At 48.1% G+C, this 18,232-nt stretch overlaps 1 protein-coding gene across 1 annotated transcript in view; it reads left to right on the top strand.

Moving 5' to 3' along the window:
- TTLL11 (tubulin tyrosine ligase like 11) overlaps positions 1-18,232 on the top strand; it is a 223,716-nt gene that overhangs the window by 185,831 nt on the left and 19,653 nt on the right. Inside the window, exon 8 of the mRNA XM_080819651.1 lies at positions 6,029-6,135. Coding sequence (XP_080675777.1) covers positions 6,029-6,135 — 107 coding nt within the window. The remainder of the gene's footprint in view (positions 1-6,028; positions 6,136-18,232) is intronic.

Genomic DNA, 18,232 nt, shown 5'->3' with positions numbered 1-18,232 from the left:
GCCAGAGGGTAGATTCTGGAAGGATGGGGAGGGCCAGGCTATGGAGCCCGAAGAACACATGCCCCAGCTAAAGGAAAGGCTGTCATGCGCACGTATCACCAGAGCTTTTGAGTTTTCAAGAGAAGCTAGAAATGCCGATTTTTATGTAAAATCTCAATACATGTCTATCGATGTGGCGATTCAGAAAATAATTTTTAAGCACTGTGTGGGTTCAAAGTGTGACTGCCCATAGAAACCACCAGTGTGTGAGCGCTGGCATGAGAGGCAAGGGACATACTGAGAGGACTACTATGTTCACACCCGATTTTGAGAAGAAAACAGAACTGAGAATGGTTCTAGCAAAGGGGATTTCTAAAACGCTCTCAGATGGGAACTGGATGATGTCAAAAACATCGCTACAAATCTTTCCATGTATGATAAGCTTTATGATTCTTTCCATCACTTTTTCTCTGTAATTAAGGGCATTTGCATGTAAGACTGGCTATTGTCAGGTTTGAGGGCCTTAGGTCTTCTAGCCATCATTCCCGGTCTGCTGCCAGCACTGTCGGTGGGAGCGACAGTGACCATGGCGACCGCGAGCGAGGAGAACAATGTCTTCAGGTAGACGGCCGGAGCAGGACTTGGACAGTGAACCCCTCTCCCTTCCCTCCATACCCTCCCAGTCAACGTCCTGCGTAATTAAAGATGTGGGAAGAAGTGGAGAAAATGTTGCACAACTGTTAATAGATTTTTTTTCCTTTTGAAATATACCGAGAAATCCCAACAGCAACTTAATCGTAAAAGATGATATTCTCTGCACTTGGATTTATCGAAGTAAGTTCAGTCTTGCCAGCTAAATTTAACAGCAAGCATTTTCTCTTGCTAACAACCATTCTCCCTCTCCTTTCCACTTCAGTTTAAATTTTGCTTCATTATGAATTAATAATATTTATGCCATATGTTAAATCGAGCCAAGTGCCCTTCTCTGGAGCACCGCACAAGAGACATATTTGCTGGCGAGATATATACTCCTCTCCGGTCTCCCACGCAAATGGCAGAAGCTGAACTTGGCTTTCACCTGGACGACCCACTCTTTTTCTCCGAGTTCCTTAAAGAGAACTGGAGGGAGCAAAATAAACATCCGACCGAATTTATTTTCAGTGACCATCTCTCATAGTGTGCTGCGTAGATCAGCAGTTTTAGGAGTGAATTATGCTAATGCCAGTCTGGCCACATTCTATTTTTCTTTTCTACCAAGAAATGAGAAATAATGAACTGTCGTTCCCTTGTCTAGACTTAACTCGTCGAACCAGCTTTTCGTGCCGTTTTCTCAAGAGGCACATAATAGTAGCACATATTACCATGAATTAAGCGCCTCTTTTCTCTCTCTCTCTCTTTCTCTTTTTATGTCATAATAATTCCTGGGGCGTGGAGACTTCTCTTTCTCTGAGAAATAGAAATTATCTGATTCTTCAGTTTGACAGCTTTCTTTGAGAGAAATGCGTTTTTGCCAGTTTCCTTCCATTGGATTACTAATCTGGGGGCCATTCTATGTAATTTACTAAGAACACGTTCTGCAAACGTAGGCTCCATTAGGATCCAACATCAGTCTGCACGTGCTGCATTTCCCGTTTTGTGGGATTAAACCACAGATTTTTTGTGCAGATTAAACCATTTGCCAGAATTGGGTTCGTTTCGAGGAAAGGGACACGGCTCCTTGGCACCTGGAGCATTTCCTTCCTGCTTCATGTGAGGGCAGTCCGCTTGGAGAGCCCTGCTCAGGCCCTTTGTGGTGTCTGATCCTGTTCTCCTTTTAAATTAGAGAATGGTTTTTCTCTTTTTTCCTTTTTTCCCCCTTCCACTCCCTTTGCTCATAGGGAGATATTAATATGTTTCATAATGGGTAGCTGTGGGGGGTTTTATGCTCTGAGAGGCAATGTGGTGTGTTAGAATGTTCTGGAAGAGAAGTATAAAGGGCCTTTCCCCACCCCCACCCCCAGTCATTAACTCCTCCGTGACTTTGAAAATCCCCCTGTTCTGTGATGATCTCTTTCCAGTAATACTGTGAGATGCTATGCCTAGGATTCAGTCACCTTTAAAAAATATATATTTTCTAAACCAGTGCTGTCATTTTTCCCTCCTATTTAGTGTTGGGTTTTTTTTTTTTTTAATTAGCAAATATTGATTATTTGTTAGCTTTCACCTGTGGAAAACTCTCCAGGAGAAATAAGCTGCTTTTCTTTCACGGAGAAGGATGAACACAAAAGAAATTCTATAAATGGGATTTTACAGTGTGGAAAAAGTTGGTTTCTAAATTTCCCATGTGATGTCAGTAGTTGTTGAGAGGAAATGGGGATGATAATTTCAGATCTTTCTATACATGAGCTCCTAATGAACTTGAATGATTTGTGATTATCTCCTATCATATGTGCCCAAATCCCTTTGATTCTGGGGGGGAAAAAAAAAACCAAAGAAGAAAAAACATTTCTTCAAAATGGCTCTATGTCATGGAGGAAGGCTGGGAGCTGTCCTTTACTACTTCTCCATATGTGCCAGGCACTGAGCTAGTCCTTAAAATGGCTTTGAATGGTGAGTAGCCTTATCCTCATTGTACAAATAAGGAAAGAACCTCAGTGACTTGTTCAAGGTCACATAGCAAAGTCAAGATTCAAACTCCTGTGCATTTGTCTCCGAGCTCTTTTTGTCCCATGCACCTCTCCAGACTATCCTTTGTCGAGAGTTGTCCTGGCTTCTCCGGTTACCATATTGCTTGGACTACTCTTCCACGGAAGAATTTATCCCTCCACTCCTTAGTCATTTCAGGAATTTCATCCCAGGGCATAAGAGGAAATGGTTCAAATGATTAAGAGCTACCAAGACTTCACTTTTTTTTACCCCAGACTCTGGGGTCACTTCCACTCTCCGAGAGTGGCATCCAAGACAGGTTCGTCTCTGCACTACTCACTGGGCTCAGAATCACAATGGGCACAAAATCCATTCTGTAGTGATCGATGGATAGATGCAAAATTCATTCTAAACATGTTGTTACAAGGAGGCACTCCCTGTTTGGGTCAACTGAGAATATTTGGTGACCATGGGGACAAACTGAGGAGACTCTGTCCCCAAGTGACCCGGGTTGTCTTCCCCAGCCTTATATCCCAAAGTTTCCCCCACAGGGTCTCTCTAGAGGCTCCTGCTTTCCTGGGCCCCCCTGAGACTTTGCCTTGAATCCTGGGTTCTTCCTACGGCCCTGGGCTGGGTCATCACACGACTTCTCCCTGAAGTTCCTTAGTCCACGACTCTCTCTCTCCTCCAGGGTAGGACTGGATGTGAATCCCAGCTGCGTGATCTTGGGCAGGTCACATCCCTGCTCTTCTGTCTCATCTTACCTGTCATTGAAATTGGACTAAGAATACTTCCATCACAGGGTGGTTATGAAGATCCAGGGAGCCAATGGGCAGGAGAGGGCCTGGCCTACGGATGGGTACCCAAGAAATGCCTACAGAAGCAAAATTGTTTTAAAGCATCTCCTGTCTCCTGCAGCCAGCATGGGTTTCCCCCCTTCCCCTGTCCAGGCACCAGATGTAGCAACCAAACGTGTTTGTGGGCATCACTAGGGAGGATGAGTTACCCTGGAACAGGGATAAATGGAGAATTCTCTTTGGTAAATTACGGCTCCTGCTAAAGGTTTGACACTTCTATTTTCTACCTGTCAGAGAAAAATAACTATATACCAGTGGTCAGTTTGGTTTCCCTTTTTATACTCCATTAACCCACAGAGCAAGCCGAGCAGAGCTCCTATCCCATGTGGGAGCAGGTAGTCTGGAGGACACCGATATGATAATTAGGGGAACGCGGTGGCTCTTCCTAATGAAGCTTTGAAAAATGAGCAGTGTGGGTTGTCGGCACACCCCGGGAGAACCTAGAGCATCATCTCCAGCGGAACCCGATAGAGATAGCCATCTTGGTGACAGGCGACGTGAAAAGCCCTGCGTCCATTGACATGTTGTTACCAGGGCTCAGTAACTGTGCGCTGATGTGTTTGAAGTCCGCTACCGGTGACTTGTGATTGAAATACGGAGCAGGAGCCCAGGAGGGAGCGGGAGGTGAATTGATGGCCTGAGAAATACTGGTGGGAAAGAAAGGAAGGAACAGGGAGGGAGGGAGGAAGGGAGCGAGCAGGTGTGCTGGCATACGTGGGACACCAGTGTCATCTGGGCACCCTGCCGGGCACACATCCAGCCACCATGGTCAGGGGTGTTTATGGGTTTGGAGAGGGGCTTCAGGGTGCCCAAAGTCTGCTTGCCAATCTCTCTCCTGTGGGGCTCCTAAGGGAGCTATTCACACAGGGCTAATGACAAATGGGAAATCAAAGAACCACTTTATCATTAGCTGGGGCAGTGGATGAGGACATGTTCGGAGAGTTAAAAGCATCACTGAATGTAGTTCAGCCAGACAGCTGGCTCAGAGGTCTAGCTTCGGGATTCCCAGGGCAAACCCAGCCTGTGTTGGGACTCGCTTCCCAGCACGACCCTGTTCAGAAAGGTGGTGCGTCTGGACAAGGCAAGGGCTCCCTTTAGTCTGGACAGAGAGCCTGGGCTCGCACATCCAATCAGTCTGACTGGCGAGCACCAAATCTCCAGAATGGACAGGGCCACTTGCTGAAAGGGCCCACGTTCGAGCCCTGGAAGAGGAATTAGGAAAGCCGGGGTGGGGGTGGGGGAGGAGAAGCAACAACTGTGGCCCCCAGGTACCAGGCACATGCTGGGTTCTTGGCATGTGCTGCCTCCTCTCATTTCCAACCCCCACGCGGGCGGGTAGTCCTCTCTTCCTTTTAGGTATCAGCAAATAGAGGCATCGAAGGTTTAAGTAAATGCTCATAGTCACACAACTAGAAAAAGCCAGAGCCAGCATTTCAATCCTGGTCTGTCTGATGCCCAAATCACGCTCTTTTCAGTGTGCCAGACTGCCTCCCCACATCTCCAGACCCGAAAAACACAAACCACAAAAAACAAAACGAAACAAAACCAAGAGGGGAGGAGGAGGATTGCAAACACGCCTCTGTGCTCAGACAGGGAGCTGATGTGGGACTGAAAACCTGGTTATCCGAGCCTCTCTGCCCTGGAGGAAATAAACTAGGGGAACTTCTGAACTCTGAGGCCAGCCCGTCCCCGCCCCTGCCATTTCCAGATGACTCCCCAAAGTCAGGAATGAGCGTGGAGGGGCCCCGCAGCGCCGTGCCTCAGCCTGTGCAAAGGGTGTGGGCTAGCCGCGCTCGTCTGCGCTGGGATTCTTGGGCTTGCCGTGGCTGTTCAGGGCCCACGTGACATCTCAGGGGACAGATTTAGATAGGAGCAGTGCAGGAACCTCAAGCCCCTGCCTGTAGGTTTGGGCCCAGGGACTCATCTGGCGAGCATTCCAGCGGGGACTCCCTTCTGGATGGCAGCGATGTCTTCTGTCTGAACTCGTGACACGGCTGTTTTCTTTGGGTCCCCCAGCGGGCCATTGTCACCCGACAGACACTGGTAAGAGAGCAGAGCACCCAGGTCCGGCTTTTCTTTCTCCTCCTGGAGACTAATGGATGCGGAGGTAAAGACAGGCATAGGACAATTTCTGAAACGTAGGATTCTCATTCCCCCTTGGAGCAGGCAGAGACCTCTGGCGGGAGGTGTTTCAGAAGAGGCCAAACACAGCGACTGTTTTGTCAGGTTGGAACCTGAGGCTCGGGAACGGGAGACAGGATCCTCCAGGGCGGTCAGCTTCCAGGTGGCAGAGCCAGATTCAACTCAAGACGTGCCATCCTCAAGTCCTTGCTTGCTCTTTCCAGCCCTCTAGAAGGGACCAAATGACAGAAACCCACATGATCTAACCTTCGATTACGTTTCCGGCCTTCTTTCCCACCACCCCAGCCGTCCGCCCATCGCTAATTCCAGCTGTGGGAAGGCGGGGCCTCCAGGAAGGGCCCCCAGCCCAGGGAAGGCGTGGAGGCAAACAGAAGAGGCCGCACCCCTTCTGGCAGTAATATGTCCCCCCTCCCCGTCTTTGGCAGGAACTGCAAACTCAGCAGCAGCAGCTTGTCCATGGCGGCCGTGGACATCCTCTACATTGACATCACAAGGAGGTGGAACTCCATGACGCTGGACCAGCGGGACTCGGGTAGGCACCTGAGGACTGGCCTCCACCTTGTCTAGTGGGAGTCCAGAGGGTGGGCGGGACCCTTTGGGTTTTTTCTTGTTCAGGGTCAAGTTGGGGAAAGAGGAGGGTTACCCTGTCGGCTCTAGACATCGCTAGGGGGATTGAGCTGAACTTGAATTTAGGAGCCTGAATTCCACTACCAAGGCTGTGCCCACCCAAATTCGAATGCCACCATTAGAATTCCTTGTTTCCGCTTAAGGCTTTGATTATACTCGCTTAATCGTTCATGTGTTCATCTCTCGGCACACATGTACTAGCGTGTGCTGGGCCAGGCCCTGGATAGGCGGGAGCGAGTAGCACTTGGCTCTCACTCACTGTAGACCAGGGAGGCAGAGGAGAGCCCAGCGCTGGCGTGCTGTGCTGTGTGGTGGCGTGGAGAGGGGCGCAGGGAGGGGAGCCCAGCGGAGGAGATCCTGTGGAGGGAGGCTTGAGGAAGACTTCTTGGAGAAGGGTGAGTGGGATAAGCCAGTGAACAGGGCAGCACGGACCCCTCCGGCAGGCGTGGTCTGGCCGAGACACGGACACAGGTGGAAGGCTCAGATAACCCCATGAAACTTGGAGGGGCTGGAGCAGGAGGGAAGGGAGAAGGGGCAGTGATGGGCTTGCTAGAGCCATCCAGGCCTTGAATCCACATAGAAGAGTTTGCTCTTGATCCCCTAAATTACGGCGGGGTGGGTGTGGGGAGGGTGAAGTGTTCCGTTAGAAGGATCCACCTTGGGGTGAATGCATTTCTGATCTTCTTCCTCACACAGTGTTTTTCCAAAAAGGCATAATAACCATACCTGACATTTGTATAGCTCATCATAAAATTACGCGTGCTTCCGTGCATAGTCCTCATTAAACAACCCCGTGAGCTAGTGCACTAGGTATCAGCGTTTGAATTTCACAGACGGTAAACTGTAGCACGGGCGACTGGGCACCCAGGCTTCCCTCCCCTGGGCTGCCTCCTGGCCAAAGGGACGCCAGGCAGGAGGGGGCGCGCCTCGGGGAGCAGATTTCTCCTGTGATCTGGTGGAGAGGTCAAGAAATCAGAGCTTGGGAGACCCAGATTACCACTGATTGTGCCATTTTCTACCCATGTGAGCTTAGACAGCCATTCTGCCTCCTGTCTCCGCTTCCTCTTCTGTAAATGGGGCCAACCGTACCTGCTCACCAGAGTGCCCTGCGGTCTCTGTGTCAGTGGGTAGGAATGTGGACCCCTTGCAGGCAATACAAAACAGCTCATCTTATCAGTGGGCAGGGCTTGGGGAGAATCCCGGGGGCAGGTCTGTGTGAGCGTGAGGGGCTCCCTGTCACATCCCGCCCCACCACGAAAGGGCTACAGCTTTTTTTTTTTTTTTTTTTTTTTTTTTTTTTTAAAGATTTTATTTATTTACTTGACAGACAGAGATCACAAGTAGGCAGAGAGGCAGGCAGAGAGAGAGGAGGAAGCAGGCTCTCCACGGAGCAGAGAGCCAGATGCGGGGCTCGATCCCAGGACCCTGGGATCATGACCTGAGCCGAAGGCAGAGGCTTTAACCCACTGAGCCACCCAGGCGCCCCAGGGCTACAGCTTTTGACCGCAGAGATCATCACCTTTTAAATAATGATGCCACCGGCTGCCCGTGGTTGGGCGAGTCCTACGCGTGAGCTCTCCGCCGGGTGCTTCGTGGGCGCAGCCCTGGCTGGAATTCTGGAAGGAGGTAGAATCACCTCCTCGCAGAAAGGAGGCTGAGGTTCGGCCTTAGGTGGCGGGCATGGCTGTCACACCAAGCTCCACCGCTCCCCTTGTGGGCTGCTTGATCCTGCGAGGTGGTCCTGGGGTGGGATGACGACCCAGCTCCCTACGGCTCTCCTTCCGTGAATGCAAAAGCGAACCTCAGGGAATACCGGTAGGCACCGAGTCAACAAGGTGAGTTCCACCGCGTGTCTGCGGGCGGAGCGCCCTCGCAGCCCTCCCTGGCAACCAGGAGCGGCCGGAGATGGCGCGTCTTCCGAATCAGGCAGATTAATTATCATCTCGAGGACGGAAGGCGCTCACATGACAGTTGAGCAGCGTGCTTTTTGCTGACGCCTTCAGAAAGGAAAGAAGTGTTTGCTCTGTGAGTTGAATGCAGGGAGTCCTCGCAGGATCCTGTGGAGGGGGCTGGGAGAGGGGGTGGGGGTGGCGGCAGAATTATTAAATATTGAAATTGATCAGGAGTAGCAGCAGGAAGCTATTTATCATGTTTTATTGCTGCAAACTAGCATTACCATCTGGCCCATTGTTAATTCTGAATAGCTTTTCATGTTTTGTTTGCCTCTTAAATTGCTCTCTGTAAGCGGAATCCACAGGGGCTGTCCACAGCACAGGCTCGGGTGAGGTTTTCTGGGGTCTGCCAGGATCTCTGCGTCCTGCTGACCAAGCGAAAGGGATGAGAATAATACCAGTTTTTAGCACTACTGACAGGCGAATCCAGGGCTGGGATCTCCCAGGCCTGTGGCCATGCCCGGGTCATCAGTCCTTAGCAGCGACTGGGATTTCGAGATCCCCTCCCATCTCCTGGCCGGTTCTCACTCCAGACCTTCCTGGTGGGTGATTGTATCCCATTTCACAGATGAGCATCCTGAGGTTCCAAGAGCAAGTGACTTGTCTAAAATCTCACAGCCAGTGAGTAGCAGAGGCCCCCATGTGAAGTCAAGCCTCCTGCCTCCTGGCTCAGGATGCTGTCCCCCATCCAGCCACCACCCCCCCCCCCCCCAGCAGTGGTGTTCACTTGAGTGACCGGGGAGGGAGCGGGGCTGGTAAAGCAGGGAGGTGAAAGGTCAAGCCATAGAGCGCAGGACCTCTGGGAAGATGGAACTGGATTGGGAGGTTGGTCGCCTGGTGTGAGCGCCTGTCTCCCCTGACGTCATCCTCAGAGTTTAACTCCTGTTTCCATGGATCCTGAAATGAAATCACAGCCTCGGGGGTGCGGGGTACAGATAGTGGGGGCTGGGCATTACAGCCAGAGAGCAGAAGCCTGTCTGTGCCCAGGGTCTCGGGGACTACTACTGTCTGGCAGCTGGCAAAGAACGGGGGCCCCGTTCTTGCTTCCTGAGAAGGCTGATCTAACACCCCGATTCTCAAGGATAAGGTGCTTCTGAAGTTTAGCCACATTCTTGGGAGCATTCGGGAAGCTCCCGAATAGCACAAAAGGACATTTGTGGTTGAGTGGTGGTTTTTCCTTTGGGCGAGGGTCAGCAGAAAGAACCAGAGAGTCCTCCTTCCTTCCCTCCATGGTGCTGAGCCAAAGGATTCTCGTGCCCTCAGTTCCAGCTAAGTCCTGGCCAGAGGTGTGGAAGCCTCATCAGATGGGGGCAGCTCTACCTGTCCCAGAGCTGCCGTGGGGCTGACAAGAGAGTAGTTAGAAGAGAGGTAGAACTAGGCTGTCATTCTCAGAGGGCACACATTCACTCATTCAACCAACAGGTAATGAACATGTTAGCAGGTATTGGGCTGATGGGAATATAAATTATTTACAGATCCTACCCTTGAGAAAAAAAGTAATAGAGACCATTTACTGCACATTTACTATGTGACAGAAATACAGAAGTCTTGTTATGAATTCTCCCATTTACTTCTCACACAGCCCTGTGAGATAAGACTTTTTCTCCCATTTGACAGATGAGAAGCCTGAGGCTTCAAGAGGTGAATTTAAACAGGTGTGTCAAGTACATCAGTGGGGACCCTGGGATTTGAACCAAAAGCAGTCTGCATTCAGAGCCATTTGCCTTTTCATTATACCCAGTGTCTCTAGCCACACAAGTGAAAAGGACACACAGTTGACAGTTGTCATAGGGTATGGCCAGAACCCCAGTAGGGGAAGCAACAAAGGAGGGGCACTGTGAGGGTAAGAAAAAGAACATATACAAAGCCCTTAGCATGGTGTGTATCCCAGAAAAGTCACTCTCTATGAGTTCAGTACCCTGAAGGCTGGCACAGGGCCAGAGCATGCATCTTGCTCCGTGCCCAGTGAATGTTTGATGAGCAGATAAATAGTGATAAAATATGTCCTGCATCCCCAAAATAGGGTGTTCCGAGTGTGAAGGCCATGGCTTATGGTAGAGGTGGTCTCACCGACAGAGTCTCCCTTTCTGCTCCTTAACGTCCTGCAGAAAACACCAGCCCATTTGGCTAAGAGCATCACCCTACACCCAGCACCAGCTGTGTCTAACTGCTTGGGCAAGGTCCCCTTTCTGGAAGCCAGCCCAGACCTCCCTTCCTCCCTTGTGAGGCTTCAGCAGCCACTGAAGGGGTTAACCCAATTCCTGACGTCTGAAACCTTAATGAAACCTGTGTGGGGAGACCCTACTATTTTTTTTTAATATTTTATTTCTTTTCAGTGTAACAGTATTCATTGTTTTTTCACCACACCCAGTGCTCCATGCAATCCGTGCCCTCCCTAGCGGGGGGTAGGAGGTTGGGGGAACCAGGTGATGGGTACTAAGGAGGGCAGGGGAGACCCTACTATTGAAGGGGAAGAAGAAAAACAGTGTTTAGAAAGATTAGTGAGGAAAAAAAAAACAAAACTAGTATATATATAAAAAAAAAAGAATTCACATCATAAACTCTAAATCTCAGACCATCCTTTTAAGCAGCCTTGTTTTCTATCTTTTTTTTTTCTTTTCCCAGAGCTCAAGGGCACAGAACTGGATTAATCATAATCTTTGGTTCATTGAGAGCCTTCCAGCCCCGTCCACGCATAACCTGCTTTTATCTAGTCAGCTTTTTAAATTAGTAATTTTTAAATAATGTAATAAGCATCCACGACTCGCCACCTAAAAGGAAAGCTAGGACTTGACAATAACCCACGCCCAGCAGGTGGCTCTCCCCCAGCACCAGCCCATTTCCCGCCTCTTTCCACCCACAGGACCCTCGTCTGGATCCTGCGCTTGTCAGTCCCTAGATAGTCTCGCTGCTTCTCTGTTAGAATGTCAACCACTACTTAGGAGAGTCATGGAATTTAGCAATACGCAATCTCACACTGCTCCAGGGGGCCAGCGTAATCAGCATTAAAATAAATAAATAGAGATTTCAATTTGCAATTCTAGAATTTCTAGCAGAACAGAAATCTAAATGCGGGTCTTCTCAGCGAAACTGAGGTCTGGTAGCCCTGTCGTTGCCCAGAATCAAATGAAGGAACAAATTTGTCAGTGAAGATGCTGTCATTTCATGTAAATTGCATCACAAGCACCTCCTTATCATTGAGACTTTGCTCTCAACTCTTCCCAGAGTGGAATTTCACTTCTCTGTGCTAGAGACGAGGACAGCATCAAGATTAGGCAATAAAAGGTAGTATTACTGCGTCATCTATGAGAGGCCAACGTTTCACTGGCAAAGGGAACATTTGAGCCCAGCACCTGGACATCTTGTCCATCTAACACACAACTGACATCTGGAGTCTGTCCCAGTAATCAGTGGAACATGATTGCAAAGCAAGAAAACATGGATTGAAGGGTCTTTCCCACCCACCCCCCTCCCCGCTTCTCCACCCATTCAAGCACGCGTGCGCACACACTCCCCTTGCTTGCAGAGGGAAATCTAGGAGTGGCATCGTTTAATGTCTGATACATCCTGCATTTCTTCTGCTGCCTGAAGAATGCCTGAGCTACATGGCCCCCCTTCCTGGGGCTGCCTGAGTTTGAGCGGCACTAAAACCAAAGCCACAGGCTCCGGATCCAACAGACCTGGCCTCGAATCCGAATCTGAGCTCTGCAACTTGCTAGTGGGGTCACCTCTGCAAGTTACATAACTCCCTTGGAGCCTCACGTTCACCCTCTGCAAAATGGAGATAGTAATGGTGCCCACCTCCTAAAAACAGTACCTGGATGAAGTGAGACAGAGCACACGAAGCCCTCAGAGCAGGGGCGGCCGTGGCACAGCTCAGGAAGGGGCGGCCCCTACCACGGTCACGTGCATGGCTCTTGCTGCGCTCCTCTCTCCGGAAATGCTTCCCGCACCTGCTCATGCCCAGGGCTCCGTAGGTGCTGGGACCGGACAGGAGAAAGTGCCTTCCTGCCCGGTCTGTGACTGTAAACCGCCTGGTGCCTCACTGCCGTCGCCTCCCATTTCCTCGCCCCTGAGTCCCACACCACACCGTGGGGTGGTGTGGCCGGGAAGAGGGGGCGCGCAGTGGGTGCTGTGAGACTGGCGAGGGCTAGAGGCTGTTAGCCAGTCTCCCTGCACACCTGCTGTGGTCTCCGAAGGCTGGCTCTGGCCATTCCTTCATGTGCCCGCTCTCACACTGGGCGTGCTTGCTGCGGTCGCGCCCAGCCCTCTCTCTGAGTCACGTCTCCCTGTGAAGCCCACCAGCAGCTTCCTGCGGGCGCTGGTCTAAGACTCCAGTGCTGGGGTAGAGCGTCTGCATGAGGGAGGGCCTTGCAGACTGGACCCCCCTGCCCCGCAGCCACCACTCCTCTCACTAGCCCCCCACTCACTCGCTGCAGCCGGGGTAGCCCCCACCTTGGTGGGGCCTCCACAAGGCTCCTTACCTCTGCTGGAACCCCTCCCCTCGCACCACTACTGCCCAGGCCATCTCCTCAAGGAGACCCTCGGGCTGGGCCCCCTCCCCGTCAGCTTGCTGCTCCTTAACAACACCGACCGCAGCCACCTAAATGCCGTGGAATGAATGTGGCCTCTGCCCTTTACGCTAGACTTAACCTCCGTGAAGCCGAGCCCTATGCCCGGCACATAGTAGGTGTTCTGCAAATGTGTCAGAGGAGCTCAGATCAGACCCTGATGATCAGCGGCGCCCGTGGGTGTCTGAGTCTTATGACTGTCTCTCACCAAATTTCCTCAGTCGACTTATGCAAATCAGGTGCCTCCTATACTTTCATCAGCTGGAATGAGCCCCAAGTAAAATGTATTTGGTTAACGATGTACTGAAATATTTAAAAGTATTTTTACTTGGTGTTTAACAAAGCCTGGCTTATACATATACATGGACGGCCCCCCCCCTCTGAGATCGGGGAGGCGGTGGATCATTCGGCAGGCTCCATGCCGCGCCTCTTGCAACGTGTCTGGCGCAAGCGACATTCTTCAGCCTTGGATTTTCTTGAAGTCAGATGGTCTGGATGCGTGCCCTACACGCTTACAAAATAGTCAGCATCAGAATCATCCTTAATAAAGGCAAGCGAGCCGGCAGAGAGGCCCGCGCGCCCTCTCCCTCGCACAGACCCTTGAGGGCCTGCTGCCTCGTGGGCTGCATGATCTGGAATCACTTCTCCCCTCCGCAGGGGCTGCCAGGAGCCCCCGTGTCCCGGGCACCCATTCATCATCCTCTCCACCGTCACCTCTGGGGTGAAGGGAACAGTGGCTGTCTGTCCACTGAGCTGGTCTGTGCCGCCGGACCCTCAAAAGACACAAAAAGGGAAAAGCAGAATGATATTTTATGCAGCGCCCCACCCCTCTTTGCTTGTGCCTGTTGCTTACCACTGTGGACCTTGCAGGGACAGCCGTGGTGAGAGGGAGGTTGTTGGGGAAGCGGGAGCCCCCAAGTCACGTGGCCTGCGGTCCCATGGCGATACCCCCCGGCTGGCAGCTCTTCGAGGGGACACTTCAGTTCTGCGAGCCTCAGTTTCCTTTAAAAGGGGGCTGATGACATCCACCTTGGGTTGTTGTAAGGATTTAGTGAGGAAGTGTATGCCTGGCTCAAACAAGTGTTTATCTCTGTCTGTCTGTCTGTTTGAAACACTGTCGAGGTTCCTGATGTTTGTGTGTGCTTTACAGATTACAAAGCACTCTCCCCGCCCTCTTGGGACTCCTGGTGAGCTGGGTCTTATTCCCATGAACCCATTCTCAGAAGAGGAAACCGAGGCTTGGGGGGATGGGGGGGCAGAGCGGGATGGGGGGTGGAGCAGAGTGGGAACCCTGTCCCGAGCCTCTGCCTTGTGCTGCCTAGGAAGTGACAACAGTCACAACCACATGAAGGTGGAAGGGCCCTGCCAATCCCCAAATGTCCCCAGGTCCAAGACCCTGATTCAGTGACCCAGGCATCCCTAAGGGTTGGGCAGAGCTGTGTTTGGTCCCCAGTCTTGGCTCAAGGAGACATTGGCTGTGACAGACACATCTAGGCGGCTTCTCCCCTAGGCATCCCCCATCTGCTCCTCCTCCCACCAGGGACTCACCTGTTCGCATACACTCTACTGTCACAAATATGGCGCAGAAGATCCCCATGGCCCTGCGACTTAGAGTTGAGGAAATGAGGACTGGCCGGGTTAAGGGCCACCTCCAATGGTGCCCAGCTAGTACGAAGAATTTATGGGAACATTGAGCAGATAGTACAGAGAATTCCCATCTATCCCCCTACATTGTCCACTCATATCTTGTATGACTGTATATATATTAGTGAATAAATACCTATACGTTATTAAAGTCCATAGTTTACTTTAAAGTTGATGCTGTGTTTTCTATGTGTTTTGACAAGTGCATAATGTAATTTCCCCAGCGTTACAGGACGATGCAGAATAGACTCACTGCCCCAAAAATCCCCAGGGTCTCATCTACTCATCCTCGCTCACCCTACAGCCCTGACAACGTTCTACTGTGTCCTTAGCTTTGCCTTTTCCTGAATGTCACACGATGGGAATTGTACCGCGCCTGCCTTTTCAGACTGGCTTCTTTCACTTAGCAGCATGCATTTAAGGGTCTTCCGTGTCTCTTTGTGACTCGATCGCTCAGTTCTTTATATTTCTGAGCAGTAGTCTGCTGAATGGTTATATCACAGCTCGCCAATCCTTTCACCTATTGAAGAATATCTTGGTTGCTTCCAAACTTTGGCAATTATGAATAAAGCTATTATAAACATTTGTGTGCAGGCTTTGTGTGGACATAAGTCTTCAACACAAGTGGGCAAATACCTAGGAATGTGATTGCTCAATCATGTAGTAAGACCGTGTTTAGCTTTGTAAGAAACTGCCAAACTTTCAAAGTGGCTGTACCCTTTCATGTTTCCGTGAGCAATGAACAAGACTGCCTTGTTAGCATTTAGTATTGTCAGGCTTTGGATTTAACCATTGTAATGGGAGGGTAGTGGTGTTTCATTGTTTTCATTTGCATGTCCCTGAAGACATAAGATGCTGAGTATCTTTCCATTTACTTTTTTGGTTTCTGTATATCTTCTTTGGTGTGATGTCCATTCAGATCTTTTGCCTGTGTTTCAATTGGGCCATTGGGTTGCATTCTTCCATATTGTTGAGTTTTAAGAGTTCTTTGTATATTTTAGATACAAATCGTTTATCAAATATGTCTTTTGGAAGGGTTTTCTCCCAGCATGTGGCTTATCGTTTGAATTTCATAACAGTGTCTTTTGCAGAGCAGTTCTTGATTTCATTAAAGCCTAACGTCATTTTTTTTGGTGTTTTTTTTGCTTTCATGGATCTTGCTTTTGTGTTGTATCTCAAAATGCATAACCAAATCCAAGGCCCCCTAGATTTTTTCCTATACTATCTTCTAGAAGTTTTATAGTTTTGTATTTTACATTTAGGTCTATGATTTATTTTGAGTTAATTTTTGTGAAAGGTACAAAGTCTGTGTCTAGATTTGGGGGGGGAGGGCAATGGATATGGATGTCCAATTATTTCAGCACCATTTGTTGAAATGACTAGTTGTTTTTTATTCCCCCATGGAATGGCCATTGCTCCTTTGTCAAAGATTAGTTGATTACATTTGTGTAAGTCTATTTCTGGACTCTCTATTCTGTTCCATTGATCTATTTATATGTTCTTTTGCTAGTAGGATGTTGGTTTTTTGGGTTCTTTAATAGATTTTATTTATTTATTTGACAGATAGAGAAAGAGGGGAGGGGTTGGGGGGGTTGTAGAGGGCAAGGGAGAAGTAGACACCCCACCGAGCAGGGAGTCTACTTGGGACTTGATCCCAGGACCCTGAGATCATGACCTGAGCCGAAATCAAGAGTCAGACACTTAACCGAATTAGTCACCCAGGCGCCCCCCATATAAATTTTAGATTCACTTTAATATCCACAAAATGACTTGCTGAGATTTTAATTTGGAATGTGTTGACTTACATACCTTTTCTTTTCTTGTCTTACTGTATTAACCCAGATTCCCAGTACAATGCTGAAAATAAGAGGTGAGAAGGGGACATCCTTGCCTTGTTCTCAGTCTTAGGGGAAAAGCATCTAGTTTCTCTCCACTAAGTATGATGTTAGCTGTGGAGTTTTTTTTTTTTTTTTTTAAATAGATATTCTTTATCAAGTGAACAAAATTTGTTTAGAGGATGTTTTTCTTTTAAATCATGACTGGGTATTTGGATTTTGTCAAATGTTTCTCCTGGATCTATCAGTATGATCATATGATTTTTCTTCTTTGGTTTACTGATGTAATAGATTACATTAACTGATTATTGAGTATTGAAACAGCCTTGCACACTTGGAATAAATCCCATTGGCAATGGTGTGTAATTCTTTTTATACATTATTAAGTTTCATTTGCTAAAATTTTATTGAGGATTTTTGTATTCATGTTCATGAGACCTATTGTTCTATAGTTTTCCTTTCTAATAATGCCATTATCTATTATCAGGGTAATGCTGGTTTCATAAAACAGAATTGGGAGGGTAGTGGTATTTCATTGTTTTCATTTGCATTTCCCAAAAGACATAAGATATTGAGTATCTTTCCATTTACTTATTTGCTTTCTGTTATACCTTCTTTGGTGCAATGTCCATTAATGTCTTTTGCCTGTATTTCAATTTTCCCTCTGCTTTTATATCCCAGAAGAAATTGTAGAAAATTAGCATTATTTCTTTCTTAAATGTTTGGTAGAATTCACCAGTGAAACCATCAGGGCCTACTGCTTTCTTTTTAGAAAGGTTGTTAATTATTGATTCAATTTCTTTAATGGACATAATCCTATTCGGATTATCTGTTTCTCTTTATGTGAGTTATGGTAAATTGTGTCTCTCAAGGAATTAGTCCACTTCATCTAAGTTACCAAATTTGTAGGCAGAGTTATTAATAATATTCCTTTACTATCTTTTTTTTTTTTTTTTTTTTTTTTTTAGAGAGGGAGGGAGAGAGAGAATTTTAAGCAGGCTCCACACCCAGTACAGCACACACAGAACCCAACACGGGGTTCAGTCTCACATACCAAAGATCATGACCTGAGCTGAAATCAAGAGTTGGATGCTTAACTGGCTGATCCACCTGGGTGCCCCTCCTTTATTATCCTTTTTAATGTCCATTGGATCAGTAGTGATTACCCTTCTTTCATTTCTGATATTAGTAATTATTAATTACCAATTAGTAGTTTAGTAATCTGCTCCTTTTTTCCTCTAGCCTGGCTAAGGTTTATCAATTTCATTGGCATCTTCACAGACTAAATTTTGCTTTCATTGACTTTTTCTATTAATTTCCTGTTTTAATTTCATTGATTTGTGCTCTTATTTTTATTATTCCTTCTCATCTGCTTACTTTGGGCTTAATTAGCTCTTCTTTTTCTAGTTTCCCAAAGTGGAAGCTTAGATGATTGATTCTAGATCTTTTATCTTCTCTAATATGTGCATTCTAGATCTTTTATCTTCTCTAATATGTGCATTCAATGCTATAAATTTCCCTCTAAACACAGCTTTCACTGCACCCTACAGAATTCAGTAAGTTCTATTTCATTTTCATTGAGTTCAAAATATTTTAAAATTTCTCTTGATACTTCCTTTTGGACCCATATGTTGTTTGGACATGTACTATTTTATCTTCAAACATTTGGGGACTTTCCAGCTATCTTTCTGTTACTAATCTTCGGTGTAATACCACTGTGGTCTGAGAGCATACTTTGCATGATTTCTGTTCTTTTATATTTGTCAAGGTGTTTAATGGCCCAGAATGTAGTCTATTTTTGTGAACGCTCCATGTGAACTAAAAAGAATGTGTATTCTACTCTTGTAAGATGAAGTATTTTTTACATGTCAACTAGATCCAGTTGATTGATGGTGCTGTTCAATCCAACTATACCCTTACCAATTTTCTGCCTGCTGAATCTGTCAATTACTGAGAGAGGGGTGTTAAAATCTCCAACTTAATAGTAGATTTGTCTATTT

Source organism: Martes martes, assembly GCF_963455335.1.
Source record: "Martes martes genome assembly, chromosome: 12".
Taxonomy (NCBI): Eukaryota; Metazoa; Chordata; class Mammalia; order Carnivora; family Mustelidae; genus Martes; species Martes martes.
This window is presented reverse-complemented; position numbering and strand designations above follow the sequence as displayed.